This window comes from Condylostylus longicornis, unplaced genomic scaffold, assembly GCF_029603195.1.
Source record: "Condylostylus longicornis isolate FDR11 unplaced genomic scaffold, ASM2960319v2 ptg000005l, whole genome shotgun sequence".
NCBI lineage: Eukaryota > Metazoa > Arthropoda > Insecta > Diptera > Dolichopodidae > Condylostylus > Condylostylus longicornis.
Genome location: NW_026577974.1, coordinates 6,806,655 through 6,828,208, shown reverse-complemented (window position 1 = coordinate 6,828,208; position 21,554 = coordinate 6,806,655). Strand labels below are relative to the sequence as shown.

At 22.3% G+C, this 21,554-nt stretch overlaps 1 protein-coding gene across 2 annotated transcripts in view; it reads right to left on the bottom strand.

Moving 5' to 3' along the window:
- LOC129616322 (uncharacterized) overlaps window positions 1-21,554 on the bottom strand; it is a 66,314-nt gene that overhangs the window by 11,124 nt on the left and 33,636 nt on the right. For both annotated transcript variants that reach the window (XM_055531932.1, XM_055531937.1), the window contains exons 3-5: window positions 12,604-13,235; window positions 11,819-11,995; window positions 3,607-3,971 (exon numbers count right to left, since the gene is read on the bottom strand). In XM_055531932.1, coding sequence (XP_055387907.1) covers window positions 3,607-3,971; window positions 11,819-11,995; window positions 12,604-13,235 — 1,174 coding nt within the window. The remainder of the gene's footprint in view (window positions 1-3,606; window positions 3,972-11,818; window positions 11,996-12,603; window positions 13,236-21,554) is intronic.

Genomic DNA, 21,554 nt, shown 5'->3' with positions numbered 1-21,554 from the left:
ATATGTTCAATTAGCAAAGGTTTTCTCGTGTATATAACAAAATTGAAATCTTTGTGATGATATTTTTATATATTTATTTATTTATACATTGGTGATTGATTTCACTGAAGTTATTTTGATAAAAAACATTTTAATGAAATATATGAAATTTGAAATGTAATTAAAATTTAAAAAAAAAAATTGTGCTTATAAATAAAATATTTCAAAAATAAGATTGTAAAATTTAAAAAAAAAAAAAATTATTGAAAAAATATTTTCAAAGACAAAAGAAATTTAATTAAAAATATTATTGAAAAATTTTTTTTTAATAAAATAATTGATGATGAATTTTGTGCCACATCTTAAATTAAAATTGGCTGCTTGATTTTTTGTGTGCATTTTTTTTTTTTAATTATTTTATTTATTTTAATGTAACTTGTTTTTTAAGAATCTCTCTCTGTAAAACTTAAAATAAAAAGAATTATTTTGTAAATGATTTTATTTTTATGTATAAAGAAAAGTTATTTTAAAATTATAAAAGAAATTATATAATTGCATTTTAAATATTGTTAATGAAAATTTTAAAATTATTGTTTTTCAAATATTTATTCTTATTATAATAATTCAATTTTATTGTATGCGTGCTTTATTCAAAAAAAAAAATTAAAGTTCAAATTATAATATTGTCTTGTAATATAAAATAAAATTAGTTTTTCGGAAACAATTTAATTATTGATCAAATTTTAAATTATAGTTGAAAGACTACAATTTTTCTTTTTCAAATTAAATATTTATAACATTTAAAAAATAGTATTTGTAATGCATTTTATTAATTAAAAAATAATAATACAAAATTACAATTGAAATTCCGAATAACATTAGTAAGAATAAAAACAATATATGAATTTTGCACACGGCATTTTATATTTTGTGTTTTTATTCGATTAAATTGTTTATTTTTTTATTTATCCGATTAAATTGTTTTCGATTTTTATCCGATAATTAAATTGTTTATTTTTGATTAATAGAAAATGAATATTATGATATTTTTATAATATGTAGTTTTTTGTAAATTTTAATATTATGTGATCAATAAGTTAAAATCTTAAATTTTAAAAACAATTTCAATAAAAAGAGAAAAATTAAAATGTTTAAAATATAAAACATTTCCAAAGTCATGACACATTTTTAAATTCATTAAATAAAATTATTTAAAAAAAATACATGTATAATAATAATAATATAAAAATTATAATTTAAAATTTGTAACATAGTGTTTTTTTAATTCAGTTTTGAAAATATGCTCAATTAATTGAAATTATATATAAATGGTGATATTTTTCACTAATTTTGTATGAAAAATTACAAAATATAAAAATGTTTTTTAATTTTAATAGCACCAATAAAAATTTTCATATTAATGATTTTTTAAAATATCACTTTGCAAATTATATAATAATAACAAAACAATTTAAGAACTACAAAATAAAATTATGTTTGTCAAGATATGTGATTATTATTCTTTATAAAAATTATTTTAATTTATTTATTTAATATTTATTTTTTTTTAGTACATTGTAAGTTTATCATAAATATTATGTATTATTTATTGAAGTGATTAGGAGAATCAAATTTATTTATTTATTTTTTTAAATTCAATTGAGTTTTTAATAAAAAATTTAGAGAAAATTACAAATTTGAAATTAATTAGAAATTTTACGAAGAATTACAAATTTTAAAATTTTCAATATTTTTTGAATTATTTTCTGAATTTTTTTGTATTTCTTTATTAAAAAATTCAATTATTCCATACATTTTCAAATTTTCTTATTCAAAATTTCTTACTTTTATTCTTTTGGAATTTATTCGAGGAAAAATCTCTATATAAATAATAATTTGATTCCTATTAATAAAAATATTTTTTTTATAAAGAATAATATTTTATTTTTTAATATAAATTAAAAAATTTTGAAATGAATTTTTACAAAATGAATGCTAATCTTTAATTATTGTTTTGTAAGTGTTTTTATAAATTTGTGCATTTAAAATTAAATGAAATTTTATATTAATTAATAATTTTATTTTGTAATTTTATACATAATATACATAATTGTATGTATATAAAAAAATGAAATTATTGTCATAGAAATTGTAAAAATTTTAATAAATTTTTTTTTTTTTTTTTACATACATACATATACATAATAATATTTAAGTTCAATTAAATAAAAAATATTATGAAAATAATAATGTAATAATTAAATTTATTAGATATACATTATATAATATGTATGTATATATTATGTTTTTTTATGTAAAATGAAAATTTGTATTTGTATAATATAATTTGTATATTATTTAAATTATTTTAATAATATTATATATTGGACTGTGTGTGAAATGCAAATTTCTCGTATAATAGTGAAAGTATATCGAAATTTCATTTATTTTTATCATAACGCTTAACTGTTATAATTGAATATAACCAAAAAAAAAATAGTATAAATTGAAAATATTTAATTTTAAAATTCTAATAAATTTTTAATTCAATTTAAAATTGCAACAAAAAAAAAAAATTTAATACAAATACCAACCCGAATTGCAAAACGAAAATAACATTTTCCGTTCGAGTAAAAAATTCAAATACATAGAGAATGTTATTAAAAATTTCGAACAGTTTTCTATAGTCAATAACAATAATAAAAATTTCGAACAGTTTATTATAGTCAAATGCAAATCAAATCTATGTTCTTATTGTTCTAGTTTGTGTTTACAATAAAAATCTTATAATAAATTTTATAATGTGAGAATTTAAAAAAAAAAAAAAATTTGTGTTACTTATACACTATACTGTTATACTGTAAAATTATAATTTCATTTCACACATTGTCAACATTTTTCTATTGGTCTATTTTAGAAACACAAAAAATTATAAATAGAACTTAAAATGAAAATTAAACAAGCAATATAATCTGATCTATATTTTGTGTTCTTGTCATAATTTCATATAAAATCAAAAATGAAAAATAAAATTGTTATACATTATATATGTAGCGTGTATTACAATTACACTATTTTTATCTAATATATTGTATTTACTATAAAATAATAAATTTTAACAAACTGTTAATTATTTTTATATATTTATATACTATATAAAAAATGTATGTAAAATTAAAATACAAAAACATAAAAAATTAAAAAATAAAAATACAATGTTTACTTTTTTCGATATTTTCAATAAATTTTTTTTCAGTGTTTTTCTAAATTTTTATCTACAATAATTCTCAAAAATTAAATAAAATTAAAAAAATTAATAATTATATATTTTTATTACAAAAAAAAAATTATTAACTCAAAATTTAAATTAAAAAATAAAATTTTCGTTTTCAAATAAAATATTTTTTTTTGCTACATTTTTTTTTTCCAACTTTAACTGTTATATTAAAATTATTCAATATATTATTTTCTACTATAATAATATCATAAATATTGATGTATATATAATATATTTTATGTATAAGAGAATTTCTAATAATATAAAAATTTTTAATATTAAAAAATTATTTTTTAAATTTATTATCATATTTATTTTATTTTTTAGTATTTATATAATCGTTGACTCACCAACTCCATTAATTCGAATAATATCCGATTGTTGCGGTTGTTGTTGTTGTTGATATTGATATTGATACTGTTGTTGTTGCTGTTGTTGTTGATAACGTTGTGGTGTATTTGTATGTGTTCTAAATGTAGAAACTGGATCATATACAGGTTGTTGTTGTTGTTGTTGATTATTTTGTATAAATTGTTGTTGAAATTGTTGTTGTTGTTGTTGTTGCTGCTGCTGTTGTTGATTAATAATTGTTGCTGATGATGTTGATGGTCCACCACCAGTTGTTGCTGGAGTAAATGTATTTGTTTCTATTGTTGGAGTTTGTGGAGATTCTAATGGCCGTACACCAACAAATGAACTTTCAAGCCAACATTTTCTATTTTTTTAAGGGTTTTTTTTTTTTTTTGGAAGATGGTGAGTTTTGCATTTTATAATTTTTTATTTTTTTGTTGTGTTGTTGTAGAAATGCGTACGGTAATTATTAATTATTTGAAAGAAATTGGAGAGGAAGAGAAAAAAAATTTATTATTAATAAAAATAAATAATGGTAGATTCAAAAAAAATAATATTAATATTTAATTTTAATTAAAATATTAATAAAATATTATAAATGTATACGTAGTAAATGTTAATTAAAAGAAATATTATTTAATAATATTAGTTTTAATATTAAAATTAATTTTTTTTTCTTTCTGTTTTTCAAATATTATAAAATTTAATTTTTTTCATATTTTTTTAATTTCCAGATTATTTTATTTGTATAATTAATTTTAATTTTAAATTTTATTTTTTCAATTATTAATTTTTAGATTCATATACATAGTAGAGATGATTAAAAATTTTCGTGGGTAAATTTTTGCAAAAGATTATTATGGTTTTAATAATGGTTCTTTTTTTTCGAAAAGAGGAATGGTTTGCAAGGTTTATTTTACGACTAAGAAGAGATTAACAATTAATAAAGATTATTTTGTTTAAATTTTAAGTTTTATAGCTTAAAGTTAATGAAAATATCCAAATGAAAAACACCTATGTTAATATATTAGATTTATTATTTACAATAATTAGTTGCAAAATTAATATAATGTACTTAAAATGAAAACCGTGTTAAATCACAAATTTGGTGAAAATTCAGGTAAAATTTCTCATTTAATTCTAATATTAATTATAGAGTTCCTCTTATATAATACATTTAATAAAATATGGGTTATATTATAAGCCCAATGAAGCGAATCAAACGAACACGGCGAATTCAATACAAAAAAAAAAATTGTTTTCATTGTCAAACACAAAATTTTCATTTCACAGTTTTGAAAACCTAAATGTTCGCATAAAATCTGGGCGAATTGCTCGATTATGTCACCAAAACTTGATATTCATCAAATCAAATGTCATTTCGATTCGCCGATCACAATATTTTGTTTCCATTCACCAAGATTGTTGCAAAAAAAAAAATTTCATTCAATAGTTTTGAAAGCCTTTAATTCTCTTAAAATCAAGGCAAATTCAAAAATCTAATAGTACTAAAAGTTCATATTCGCCCGAAGTTTATATTCGCCCATTTCGGATATCGCTTAGTATTTTTAAATTTAAGACTGAAATGACGTCAATTCAATTCACATTATATTTTTTCAAATCCCCTTTAACATTATAGTGATTAATTTTGAAGAATTTTATTATAAAATTTTTATTTTCTAGCCTGTAATGATAACGTTAATTACGTTTTTTTTTGTTGTCTAGAATTTATACATAATTGCATATCGTAAAAGTTAAAGTATATAATTAATAAAATACTTGATTACGTGACGACGTCAATTTTTAATTACAACAAAGTCTGCATTATTTCTTTATAGGTTAATATAGGGAGGCTAAAAAAGTAAACGGAAAAATATAAGAAGCAATCACATTTGAGCTCATATAAATTTTATGGTCAGTCGCGTCTGTCTAGTTCTTATAAACTTTGTATAATTTATATTTTTAATAACACCTTCGGGTTCATTTATTATAAACAAAAATTTGAATATTTTAATAGTTTCGTGTGTGTGTGTGTTTGATATAAAAAATTGCATGCAATTTAGACATACACCCACATATACACATGCATACTACTTTGTTGCTGTGAATTAAAGTCCTTTTGATTTAATATCTTTTTCGTCTAAAATCATTTTTCAAAGAAGGAAAAAATTTTTTTCCATTTTTTTTTCTAATTTTTATGTCTACAATTGCATTCGTTATACATTTTCGTTTTATTGCATAATGAATGGCCTTCTCTATTCCGACCGCCACATAAATAATTAGTTCGACCTTGTTACATACAAATATGTTTTTTTTTTTTGGTTGTTGATGTCTACACGAAATAAAACGCATATTATGTACGAATTAGTATATCTGGAACATATGCAACTTATGCGCGATGTATAGTCATTTAATATGGGCCGGGCCGCAAAAATAATTTTCAGAAAACGAAATGTTATTCAATATACCACAGTGACGACACCGCCATACACATCCTATGCGACTATCGGGCATCGCAACTGTTTTAGTAGAAATTTCTCAAAATATTCGTGAATTTCTGTCCAATTTCCTACATCTACAGTTTTGTGTGAGGGTTGGTGGGGTTACAATAAAACGTGAATGGCTGCAGTGGCTCGAAAGAAATATCGTCGTGCTCTCACTTGTCCGGCTTTCTAGAAATCTACAATCTACAAACTATTCCAGCTAGTACATATTATCTGCCTTTCAATTGGGCCCACAATCTTAAAAAATTTTCATATACCTACTATAACATACAAAATGTGAACATATAGAAAATCAAAGGTGAAAAAAATTACAACCACTATTCATAGACGATAATCGTTCATTCTAGACTGTGTAATTTAATCTAGAAAGTATGCATATTAGAACAAAATAAGAGACATGAATAGTGTTTTGTAAATGTGTGTATGTAAATATGTACATATAATTCTTTGCTAGGTATGCACTGTGTTTAAATTTTTTTTTTGCCCTTGCTAGTTAAAGTCTTTTTTAAAATTTATCAAAACACGCGATTTTACAACAATTTATGCACAAAATAAAATTAAAATCACAGAACTATCAACACGCAGAGGTTGAAATGACATGGGAGTTAAAAAACAACAAAATAAAAAAATCCTTTTTTAGGATATGAAACAAAAGTGTATAGGTTTGTTTTTTTGTTTTAAAAGCAAGAATTGCACAATTTTTTTTACACATGTGATTTTTATTGTATAAAATGTAAAAAAAAAAAAAAAAAACAAATCCTCTGCGAATTTGTAAAAACAAAGACATAAAAAAGGAGCATATAAAAAGGAAAAATACCACAAATATTAAATTTAGATTGGTGTGTGTTATTAATCCTGCTCTGAAGGATATAAAGGATATCAAGAATGATATAAGAGAACTATAAATATAAAAAAAAAATCCTTAAGAGATTTTCTGTTTCTTACTTTTTTTTTTTGTTGAAAATTTTCATTTGAATTGGTTTTCGTGTGGGCAATTTTAAATCTCTTTTCAGATCTGTTTAACTATAGTAATAAAAGTCAGATTTTGATCAATTTTCAATTTACATTAGGAGAACAGTAGATTTCGACTCTAGTAATTTCTGTCCTCTCAGTGAAAATTTTTTAAATCATCAGATTTCTCAATTGTTCACATATCCGGTGTCCGAATATTTGAATAAGAACACATACACGAACTTAATTACCGAACTCAGATTTTGAATCGGCTAGTCATATTAATTTTGGAGCTACATTTAGGTATTGAATTACCCGAAGCGTAAGGAATTTCTTTTACGAATATTTGTACTGATTACCTTAACGATTACGCTATTGAAAACGTAAGCGAAAAGGTAATGAAATTTGTGAATTATAAACAAAAAAATTAGACAGAATAAGAATATTGCCCACTATATTTACGAGTAGAATAATTAATTGAGAGTAATAAAATAAGAAGAGTTTTCCTACGTTAACTAGAAGACTATTTTATCTACATAATTACGTAATTTTTATTGAAACGATAAGGAATCAATTACTTTCTATACAATTACATTGTTTTACTCTCTTTTCTTTCATATGTATTTTTTATGTTTTATGTGTGTATAAAATTGTTCATAAATCCTAAATTAAATTACATATTTGTTTTCCGTTGTACATGATTTATGAAATAGGATCAACCTTAAACAGTTTTTATTTTTCTTTGTTTTTATTACAAAATGAGACAAAATAAAGGTAAAGACAGAAAAAAAAAAGGAATCAGTTAATAAAGAGTTTTCGGCAAATATTCAAAAAATTTCGTAAAAAATATGGCTATTAATTTCAATCTGTCTGTTCATCTAATGTCAGCCTGTTTCCACAATTTCTAAACAATTCACAAAAGTAAAAGGAAATTTTGTAAACATATACAGAACGGTTACAAATTACTTTTTCTATCAACTAATGCGAAACTATCGAATTTACGTTCCCTTTTTTTTGAAACCAGTTTTTCAATCGAACTTCTATAAAAAAAAAAAAAACGCAATATAACAGTAATCACTCTCTTACATGCTTATGTTGCATTTCTATATAGATCATTCTTATTACTTAGAGAGCTATAAGTTGTTAAGGTAGAAATGTGATGTTTTACAGAGCACATAGTTTGATTGACTACATTTTTTTCCCCTATTTGTCTCTCTCTTAACATTTTGTTTAAATAATATTTTTCGTTTCATTCATTTATATGACAGAATGTGTAAACATGTTATACATATTGTAAAATTATTTTGTTATAAAAATAAAAGAATATACTCATATACACATACAAATATAAATAAGATAAAATAAAAGAGATTTGAATTTTGATTAGTTTATTTTATATTGGAAATTGTGTTACGAATATAAAAATAGTTACTGTTATATAATATTAGTATAATTGTACATATATACTTTAGTTTTTATTAGAATTTTTATTATATATTTTCAGTAATATTTGTATATACTTTCCTAAATACATAATTAGGAAATTAAAATTTTCCGTGTAATTTTCATGATATTTTTATATTAGTTTTTTTTTTTATATGTGTATAACAAAATAATTTAATGTGTTTAAGCTAAACTTAATTAAATTTAGCCCTTGGCATATCATGGATCCTTTGAAAAAGAAGAAAGTAAAAATTATGATTATAGAATAACAAAGTGAAAATTCCCATATTTTGGGTTTTTTTGATCACATATTCTCATTAATAACATAAAATTCCCCAAGAAGTGGAAAGTTCCCAAGATCTGACTAAAATTCTTCTAAAACGTATAAGTAATTCTATTCTCATAACTCTTCTAAAACGTACTATTTCTGGCCTCTTTAAGATGGGAGGAATAGAAAAGAACAACATCTCAAATATGCAAGTGTACAAAAAATACAATTAATCGGCTCATATCGTTAAAAAAATAACGAGAGACAATATTATTCAAATTATGAGCGACTAGCAAGTTTTGTCAACTAAAATAGAGAAAACCAGATTTTTTGTATAACAGAAACGCCTGCAAAGTAAACAAAACAAAGTTTTAACTCTTTTCGATTTTTTCAATTTGTTCTAATCAAATTAATTTCGAGAGACAATCATTATTTTGGATTAAACTGTTATACTGAGCATATACTGTTATATAGTTCAATAAAACTATAATTATATAAAATATTTATTACTTATTTTAAATAAAATTCAATATTTTTATTAATTTAATTTTAATATTTAATTTTTTTTTCATTACAAAAGCGTGTTTTTTATATTTAGAAAATATTTTCAATTCAACTATATGCGTGATTTTATTAACAGTTTCTTTCTAGCTAGAGAGCAGTGTCTGTTTTTATTTTCTAAAAAATTTCTTTATAAAAAATAAATATATATTTTTTTTTTTGGTGCGTTACTTTACGGCCAAAGCTTGAAGCATTACTTATTTTATGTACTTTTTTAAAATTATGTAAATTATATTTTAATTAATATTAATTATAAATTTATGTGTAAGTTAATAACATATTGTATGTGTGTTAATTAAACAGTTCTGTAAGCAATATTGTATAACTTCCTTAACTATTTTATGTAAGCTCTTTTTACTTTCTTTTTGTTTTTGTAAAATTTTTGAATTAACTTGTTAGTATATTAAAAAGTTTTAATTATATTTTAGTGAAAATTTTATATTACATTCCATTCCCGTGTTTTATATTTATAATATAGATATAAAAAGAAAACAAAAATAATAAAAAAAACTACGCAAATTATTATCATGTAAAAAGTAATAAAAAAATGTAATTGTAGGTGTTAAAATCAAAAACTTTATTACTTCCTTAATAAAAATGAGAAAAATTAACTCACGAAACTGAATGAGTATAATTTGCTATTTGAGTGAGAAGAATTTTTTTTTATTACAAGCCTCTCTTTTTTTATTACGAACCTCCTGAGTACATGTATATATATACTTTGGTTTTAAAAGTGATAAGTTCATTGGATATTTCAAAAAGCTCACTAATATTTCAAGAAAAAAATGAAAATTCTCACTTGAAAATGACAACAAATACTCATTAATTAATGCTCAAAATTAAATTAAAACTCAAAATAGATGAGTAGGAAAATTATTATAATTGTTAGCAACATTAAATTTTTTTTATAACAAATGTCATTTATGTCAAACATTTCAACGATAATAATATTACTTTCCAAAATACACAAATGATTTTTTGTTGCAGCGACATAACTCAATTGTTGTACTTCAAAACGACGACGACATGTAGCGCAGTCCACACTGCACCGATTTTGAATGCAAATTTGAATTTATGTAATTTATTAAGACATCTTAAGAGTGGAGACTGGAGAGTCTCCAATATTTGACATAACAAAAATTAACGAATTATCACGAAATTTTATAAATACTTCAGTGACAATAGCAAGACTCACGACTAAATTTTTTATTTTCTATTTTCTGTCAAAGTGTTTGAAGTTAACAAATTTTGATTTTAACTCTTACAATTAATATTTTTTAATAGTTTTAGATAATAAAATTAAAATTAGAGAAATTTTAAAAGCTATTTTAAAAAACTTTATTTGTTTTCTTGTTAAATTAAAAAAGAAAAAATATTTGCTCTTTTTAAATATTTTTTATAATTGATTAGTCCATTTGTTTCTTTAAAAGAATCATTGGAAAAAAAAAACAAAAGCAACACTCCCAAAACAACAAACATATTAATATAGAAAAAAAAAAAAAAAAAGGAAATTAATAATGAAAAATTATTCATTTTATTTTAAGAAGTTAAATTAATGGTATTTTTTGTTTGTAAATTCTCTTACCTATAAAGTCATAAGAAAAATTTGCAAAATGGCAAAATTAATTTTTTTTTTGAGTAAAATTCTCTATTTTTTTAATGTACTTGTTATTTGCTCTCTTGATTTTCTTGTTTCCATGTTTTAATTTTTTTTTTTTTTGATTTTTAAATATAAAATTAATTAATTTAAAATTTGGAAATAGAAGCGCAAAAAAAAAAAAAATCCCCACAAAATTGAAAAATTCTAAATTTATTAATTAAATTAAATTGATCCATGTTTCTCCATTTTCGTATAAAATTAATTAAAAATAAACACATACACAATATTTATAAATAAGGAGTTTTTTTTTTTTATAATTTTTTTATTTAAATTAAAATTTAGTTTATTTCATTTTTATATTTTTTTTCTTTTTTAATTTTAATAATGTATAAATAGAAAAAAAAAATGTGGTGTAGCTTTGTAGCGTAGCAAATTAACAGCAGCTCTCTCTCTCTCTATATATATATATTTATAATAAATTTTAACTGTTTAACTCAAAACAAATATTGAGTAATTTATTACTCGTTGCTGTTTTATAGGACTAATGTTCGCAACAAACTGCTATCAACATATTTATTTTGTATCACAACAATATTTATAAATATAATATTATGTTTTATAATTATTTTATTTTTATAATTTTGTTCATTTAATTTTTACTATTAAAATAATAAATTTTATGTTCATAGGTGTGAGTTCATTGAAAATTTAAAATTAATTTTTTTTTTTTTAATTTATTTCATTAAATATGGATGTTCTTACTTAATGAATTCGAGTTTTTTTTTGTTTTACTTTAATGCTTTCTTATAATTTCTGTTCATTTTTTTCTTTTTAAATTTAATATTTTTTTTCAATATTTTATTAATTAAATTTAAAATTCCTACCTAGAATTAGGGCTAGTTGATCGACTTCTTGTTGCTTGTACATTTGGTTGCCTATTTTGATCATTAAAATGATGTACAATAGCTGATGTAACTTCTTTTATTGATGATTGTATTTCAGGTGTTACATCTACTTGATCGTTTTTCGGTGGTTTTGATGATAATAATGATGAAGCAAGTCTATATTTTTTGTTTGTGTTTTTGTTTCGATTTTTTTTTTTTGTATATAAAATAAAAAATAAATTTTTATTTTATTAATATGATTAAGAGTACATTGATTTGTAAAATTATTTATTACTATTAAAATTAATAATTTAGTTAAGAGTAATATTGAAAAATTTCGAAGAAATATGGAGCTTATACATTTTGGAGTCTATAACACTTAAATGGGGAGTACGGTGGAATTAATTGAGACTAACTTAAATTGAAAATAGAGTTTAAGTTTTATTTGAAAAAGAGAACATTCGAATGTTTACGATTAGATTTATTGAATATCTTTATAAGATCTAATTTTTATTTGAATTCTGAGGCAATAAAATATGTATAATTTAAATTTAAATTAAGAAGTTAAAAGCTACTATAGCAATCACACTACATTATCTTAAATAAAAAAAAATTATAAGCCAAAACATTCCTTTCATTTTAAACCCTTTATCAAATTATATATCCAAAACCTTTTTTATACCATTTATACTGATAATTAAAACCCATTCTATTTTCGCTTATAAAAAAAAAATGTACTATTCCATCTTATTAAAGCATATAAAAAAAAAAATTTCGTTTTTTACCTTTCATGTGGTGTTCTTGGTTGATTAATTTTCTCTTGACTTCTCCATCCCATATATGGTTGTCTAAATGAACTACGTATTATTGATGATGCACCACTACCTCCGCCACCAGTTCCAACACCACCACCACCAACAACACCACAACCAACTGAACTGAAACTAGAATTAATTGGTCCACCACGACTAAATGAACCACGTTGTGATACACTAGGTGAAGTTTGTGATGAATTTAAATATGATGTTGACCATCTTGAAAAACCACCACTAACTGGTATTTGTCCACCAACTGTTGTACATCCACCAGTTGTTGTACCATGATGACTATGTGCTGATGGACTTAATAATAATGGACTACGATCTGATCTTTGTGAACCTAATGAACTAAGTGAAGTTGTTTTTGAATTTAAACCAACCCATCGTCCAGAATCGGAAGCACGTTTTCTTGTAAAACTACCTGGTTTATAACCACTTGTTTGTTGATTACCAGTTTCAGTTCCAGTTTTTGATGTTGAACTATATGCACGATACCAATCTGGTATATTAAGACGTTGTAGTGATGCTTGAACCCTTAATTGATGTTCACTTAATGCAGCTGTACTATCATGGGATTTCTGAAGTTCGTTTTCAGGTGGCTACAAAAGAAATAAAAAAAAAGTGGAGATTATTAATTAAATTGTTTTGTTAAAAGTATTGTGTTAATTAAAACAATTTTAAATTGAATATAAAATTTATCAAATAATTATTTTTGAACTTATAAAATAATAAAACCTGTAAATTTACTCAGCATGGTTACAAGAACTTTCAAATTTTCAGTAAAATTTCAGGGAAATGAACAGGCAAATATTATTGAAGAGTACAGTCCCTTAAAATTTAAAAATAAAGAACAATAATTTTATTTTGTAATTAAAAAATATTTTTATTATTAACATTTTATAATAAAATAATTGCAAACTTTAGGAAAAAATATTACATTTAAAAAATTCTTTTAATTTAAATAAATTTATGTAGATTAAATCTTGATAGGAAAAAATTATTACAATAAAAGTTAATTTTATAATTTTATTTTTTATAAAAATCTTTTAAATTTCATTTTCGATTATAATTTGTATAATTTTATTAATTTGTGTTATACAACTTAAAAGGCAAAGATCTGCATGTTTACATAAAGCATAAATAAAACTTTCCAATTGCATTCGACTACAATTTACATAACCATCGGATGATGCAATAAATTCAATTGCTTTAACCATATTTTGTAAACGTTTTAAATGCTCATATGGTGTATTTGCTTGTGATAAATTTGGAAATTTACAAGAATATGATTTAAATTTTTTATTTCTTAATTGTTTCTGTAATTTTAATATTTCTTTTCTTTGTTCCATTAATCGGTTTAAAGCTTCACTTGGCATTTTACCAATTTTAATATTATTAATATTTTCATTATCATTAATATTATTCTCTTGTTCATCTTGTTTTAAAGTCTCATCTAATGGTTTTGTTATATTATCGATAACTTCTCCAGTACTTTTTTGAATCCATGCAAATAAATTAACTAATGGATCACCATCTTTATCAAAATTTAATGGTTCATCATCTAATTCTGATGTTAAAACTTCACCACTATCTGGTGAAACTGTTTCTGAACATGGTCCATCATCTATACTACTACTGCATGCACGGGAACGATATTCATAATTTGTTTTATTATTTGTTGTTTGTGTTTTTTGTTTAAAAATATTTTGTATTTCACGATGATTATCACTATTATCAGATTCAAAATCAGATGGTGCTAAATCTGATGTTTTACTATACATTGAATTTCTATTTAATGATAATTCAGTTTGATTTAAATTAAATGATTTCTTATTTGTTGAATGTGCTGTTGATGAAAATTCAATATTATCGATACCAAAACGTAATTCAGAGCCAGTTAAAAGTTGAAATGCTTGATGTATTTGTTGTCCTCGAATATATTTACCCTTAAATGATGTAATATAATTGTTAGCTGCAAACCAAAATTTCGAATATTTTTCCGATTTATTTACTGGTAAATTTAATTTTTGTTTTGAAAAATATGGAACTGAATCGACACCAAAATTTATTTTAGCATTTTTATTAGCTTCTTGTACGAATGCATTCATATTCTTTAATAATTCAGTTGGTTCAATATAAAATATTGGAAATCTTAAAATACAATTCTTTGATATAATCCAATATTTACTAAAATCACTATTAAGTTCATTAAATTCGGTAGTTGAAGTATTTGATTTGCAATTATTATCTAATTTTTTTACATTTTCATCTTTGTACAGTTGTGATTTTGGTGTATTGAATTTATCATTTGATAGTAAATTTGTTTCTGCTGGTGTTTTAACTGGTGTACTAACCGATGTTGGAGACGATTTATTTAAAATCTTTTTCGGTGTTTTACGATATTTAATTACTGGTTTACTTTGATTTTCTGCCATACTATCACTATCACTGAATCGTACTTCTTTTGAATTTGCAGTATGATTATTGATGTATTCAACATCAATTTGAATATCCTTTTCAAGATTATTAGTTGAAGTATTTTTCAAAACATTATTATAGCTTTTCTCATTAAAAGTTTTATTAGCAAATACACTTGAGAATTCATTATCAAATGATAATGTATTATCAATTAAATTTTGACAACTTTGATTACTTTGCGAACGTATCGATTTCGTATATGGTGATGCTGGTATATCGCCTGCAGTTGTTGATAATGTATTGACAAAATTTGATTGATGGTGTTCTAAAGATGGAATATGTGACCATGATCTTGATATAGATGAAGAATCTTTTAAATTATTATATTTAAAACTATCAACATTCCAATTTTCACCATCATTAATTAAAGATGGTGAAGGACTTGATAAAACTGTCAGAACATATGCTTTTTTAAATTGTTCAATAGACTGACATTTCTTTAAAAGTTTTGTATCAACTTCAAATAAACTACTTAATTGATCATTTTTTATATCAATTTGATTTATCTTGTTATTGTAACGTGAATTTACTGGAGCGCCAATTATAAAACTACGACGTCTTGGATTATCATTGTCACTATCAAATAATGGTCCTTTAGAGAATATTGATGAAGTTATAGAATAACGTCCATCATCTTCGGAACTAGGTAACTGATTTGGATTCTCTTCTGGAATTTGCAGTGGAAGTGGTGGTAGAAATGGTGGCGGTGGTGGTGTACATTTCTCAATAATAGAATCATCTGTTTTCCAACGCAAATTACGGCGAAGTGATAGCTTCTTTGGACTGTCATCTGTATAATTTAACATGTTACTTTCTGCATACTAAAATCAAAATACATATACAAATTAGAATTAAACAATCACTAAAATTATATTATTATATATTTAAAACACTTACCTTTTCTACTGCATAGCTTTTTGGACTTTTTTTAGATTTCTTTTCATCAGTTTTCGTAATTTCATTGGCACAATAAGTAAGATTTTTAAAACTTCCTTTATTCTTCGGTGTACTTTGATTTGTATTATCAAGATTATAATTTGTTAACCATTCATAGAACATACTTTCAAGTTGTTGATTTACAAATATACCAGAACGTTCTAGAATTGTTCGGCGAATTTTTTTCGGTGGTCCATAAATATCAAATGGAATACAACTACACATTGATGTATTATGTCTTTTAGGACTGTTTTCTTTTTCGATAGAATTAATTAATAGTTCACTAAAAGCTTCATTATCCATACCAGCAATTGTAGAATCACCAAATGGTTCAACTAAAGTATCTGCAGCTGCCATTAATGCACTCTTATGTAATGAACTATTATTTATTTGTGATTCTGTTAATGAATCAATAACAGTATCTTCAATAGCATATTTAATTTGATGTGTTGAATTGATTGCTTGTAATTGTGGTAAAAATGAACTGTCAAATTGTAATGAAATTGAATCTCTCAATGTGTTATTGTGTTTTGTTTGTATTGGTGATGGTTTTAAATGTACTACAATACTGCTTATATGTGTGTTTTCATTTTTAATTTTACTTGTATCATTTGTTTCATCATCATTTTTAAATTGATCTTTGGGTTCATTCAATTTTGCCTTTAAATCAGTAATAATTTTATTAATATTTTTAATAGCTTCATGATTTTTTGGTGATTTTTGATTAGATTTTGATTCAGCATCTTGTGGTATGTTTTGATTATTTTTAGAGAAATTCTTTTTTAATAAAATTCGATTATTTTTAACTTCATCTACGAATTGATTGAATAATGCAATTTTATCTTTAACTGATAATTTCGAGATAAATTCGTCATGTATTAGACAACCTGTTGTATCTAATTTTTGTTTTGTTGAATTTTGTGATTTATTTTCTTTTGTATCAACATTTTGTCTAGCAACATTTTTGTTAATTGATTCTGCCACCTTAAATTTATTTTTACTATTATTGTCACTTTTATCAATCATCTTAACTTCTGTTTCATTAGCTTCGAATATTTTATTTGGACTTTTAGAATTAATAACTTTAGTTTCGAAATTTGTAAAATCTTCTTTTGCAATAGCATTTTTTAATTTCTTAAGTTCTTCAATACATTTCAAATATGGTTGTGGTAAATCGACTTTTGTCGTAGCACATTTTGATGGTGTTATTTCTTGTGATGTATTATGACTTTTTGAATTCGTAGGTGACTGTATATTAGCATATTTTGTATATGGTGGTAAAATTTCTGGATTATTACATAATTTTTCAATTTTTGGACTTAATTTTTTAGTTTTAATATGTAGAGATGAATTTAAGAATTCATTGGAACAACGTTTTTCAACACTTTTAATAATATCAGCAACTTTTGGAATTTTTTCCACATCAATTGATGTATTTTGTTTTTTATCTTTATGTTTTTGTTGTTCAATATTTTCTGGTAATTTTTCACCATTAAAAATACTTAATTTACTACCAAAATCAATTTTATCTAAACATTTTGATCTTGGTCTTGGTTTAGTATTTGATTTTTCTCTCATAAATATTGTTCTTTTCATAGGAACTGGTGCTGTTATTTCTTCCTTTTGTTCTTGTTGCTCTTCTTTTGGTGGATCATTTTGAGTAAATCGATTTGTAACATAAACTGCTGGTTGTTTTCTTATTGATTCTTCATCATTACATGAATCAATTTGTGGCATATGAATTTTTTGTAATATTAAATTTTTTATTTTATCAACTTTTGATAATTTATTGGATTTTTGAATTTTCAATGGACTTAATTTATTATCGAATAATTGTACTATATCACGAATTTTTGGACTTATATTCTTCTTCAATGAATTTAAATCATCTTTTGACATTTCTTTATATTCTTCATAAGAATTTCGTGTTGGATTAATGACTTGTGTTTGACGTCTCATACGTCTCGGTTTTGTTGGTGGACCTGTACGTAAATACATATTTTTATCATCTGATGATGATGATGATGACATTAATGGTTTTGTTGATGATTGCTGTTGATGTTGTTGTTGTGTTGTTGATGCTACTGTTTGCGGTAGTGATTTTGTTTTTGTTAATTCATATGTTGATTTTATTGGTGATATAGATGGCATATTTTTATTATCAAATTCTGATAATGGTAATGATTTAGATTGATCAATTTGTAATTCATTCTCTTTAATTGGTGATGAAGAACAAAATTTCATACTATTATTTCCATATTTTGATTTTGATTTTTGTAATGGTGATGATGATGTTTCTTTCAACGAACATTCAATATTATTCGAATTATTTTCAATTGAATTTTCAGTAATTGATTCTTTTGATTCAATTCCATTTTCAATATCAATATCAGTATCATTTGTAGCGATTTCTTCATCAAAATATTTCATTAAATTTTCAATACTTTTTGTTAAATCTAATTTACGTATTTCACTTGAATTATTGGCATTGTTATCTTCTAATGCTTTCATAAATTCAATTTCATCGACAACACTAACTTCAAATACTTCTTCTCTTGTTTTTTTAATTTTAATTGAATTTCTACGTTTATTTTTATTATTTTTACGACGATTTCTTTTTGATTTTTCAATTATATCACTTGTTTCTAAGAATGTTGAAAAATCTTCACTATTTATTGAATTTGTACTAACAAATATTGGACCGTGCTTTTCTAATTTTTCATATTCTGTAGTTGGGGTTGGTTTTTCAATGTCTAACATTTTGTCTTGATTATTTTTTTGACGTTTTAATTTTTGAAATTTCGATTTAGTTTTCTTTTTCTTTAATTTAGCACGTCCAAGTATTTGTTGTAAAACTTGTACAAATTTTTTTAACATAAAAATGTTTTTTTTTTTAGAAAAATTTAATTAAAATATAAATTTTTTTTTTAATTGTCAATTTTTGATGTTTAAGCTAAATCTCATTTGAATTTTTAAAATTTTTTTTCTTTAATTTTATACAAATATTTTATATTTTTATTTTAATTTACAACTTCTTTCTTAAGCTCTTCATAACAACTAAGACTAAATTTTGTATAACATCTCAGTTTTAGAACATTTTTATTAACTTCAAATCACATCAAAATCAGTGTTTAAAATCAATTGTGGAGGGGATAAAATTTAACAAAAATTTTGTAATTTTATTAGACACCATTAATAAAATTTGCGTCTATACCTTGCATTTTACTAAACAAAATTTTAACTCTACCTATCCTCAATTTTAAATAACACTTAAATATTACCTGAAAATCATGCTTCATGCATTCGGGTCTAATATTTTATTATCCTAAAAATGCCATATGTCCTGGAATTTATGCAAAAATATTTTTAATGCAACAATATGATTTTAATATTTGATTTTACCAAGAAAATTTATAAAACCAATAATATTAGAGGTAAAAATAGTTGGCTAGTACTAAGTATAATAGTTAAGGAAAATAATTTCAAGTACCTCTTGTATATTTTTAAGTGATATTTATATTTTTATTAGAGGTCATATGAATGTCATTAATAATTTACTAATAGTATACGAAAAAGAGTTGCAAATTTAAATATAATGGAAGAATAGTCCAGATAATTGCAAATTAGTTCTTGGTATAATAGAGAGAAAAGAAAAACCAAGTTATAAATTTAATTTTTAAGAATATTTTTGTTTTTGAAATTAAAAAAGGTTTTGTAAAGGTTATAAATAAAATATTTTAGAGAATTTTCAGGTATTTATGGGGTAATGTTAAAAATTTTTAAAAATTATTTAATAATTAATTTTCTGTTCTCGATTTTTGTACAGTTGATCCTTTATTTTTTCTTATATATTTTTTTATTCAAAATTAATCATTTTGCGACATATTTAATGAGTCACAATTAAATATTCAAAAAAATATTTTTATTATTTAAAATTTATTAATTTTAAATATTTTAGTTAATTGTTTTTAATTAAGAAAAAGCCAAATTTTTATTACTTTTAAAATTTATTTCAGTCAGTCAGTCTTCAGTAAATAATCATAAAATTAATTTTATGTAATTAGTTTACATTCCTTGGGTTTTTTAAAACAAATAATAATATTAATATTTTGTAAACATAATTAAAGGTATCATATAATAACAAAATAATATTATTTAATTGAATAAATAACTAATTTTAATGTAAATAAGATAATTAAACCATAAAATTGATTTTGTATTGAGTTATTTGAGTCTTTGCAGTCTCACACATAAAACATTAAGAAATATTGAGAATTTTCTAAGCTCAATCTAAAGTGAATTTGTAAAAAATTATTGCATTTTCATTTGTTAATTAAATTTGAAAATTTTACCTTTAAAAACTCGAAATGTTATTAAAATTAAAAATATTCAAATTTTATTCAATTATAACGAAAATTATTATGGTTTTCGTTAGTATAATGATCTCTATTTGAGTATAACAATCTAGATGTAAGTATAATGATCTCTAAGATTTTGAATGCAATATCTGAATCTTACATGTAATATTTTATTTTATTTTATTTGAATTGCATTCTTCAATTTATTATGGCTATTATAATATTTGATTTTGTCTTTGTATAACAGTATTATAATCAATATTTATTTGAATAACCATCTTATTCCCATAATATTCCAAAATATGTTTTTAATAAAATTAAATAAATTTTATATAATATAAGGCAATTAAATTATGATCTGTGTACTATAAGACAAATTTTAACTGTTATACATTAAGTGCATTTAATATCTTATAATATTTTCTTTAATTAGGGAATTATTTTTATTATTTAATATTAAAATTATTTGTGATTTAAATTTTAATTTATTTCAGTTTTATATAATAGTAATTTCATATGTGTATAACAGTTTAATTTAAGTTTAATTTAAATATTCTGTATAATTAGAAAAAAATAATCAAATTTTATAAAAAATATTTCTGATTCGATCGATTTGAAATAATTAATATTACAGTTTTCATCTCTAAAAGTTTCATTTTTTTTTCAACATAACAAACTGGTTTTTTTTTGTGTGGTGCGTGTAAGGGTTAAAAATAATTTCAGAATTGAACAAAATATACTCTTCTCAAAATATATTTACATATAATATTTTTATAACAAAATGTTTTTCTATCATAATATTTGAACAGTTTTCACTTCATTTTCCTATATGATTTTTTGTAAATAAATGGAAGTTATGTAGGACACTTTTTAACAATAGATTCTAACATTCAATTTCAAGTACATTATATATATGCATAAATACTATTTATACATGTGTATGTAAATTTTTTTTTAATATCCTTGCTATATATATGTAAATATGTATTATATATGAACATACAAAACAAAAAAGATGTCCTAATGATAATAAAACCAAAAATATTTGACATAATTTCATTATATTCGAAAAAAAAAAATATTCTAAATTTAAATTGAGAGAAAATATTATTTTGGTACACAGAAACGTAGGTTTATTTTTGTGTA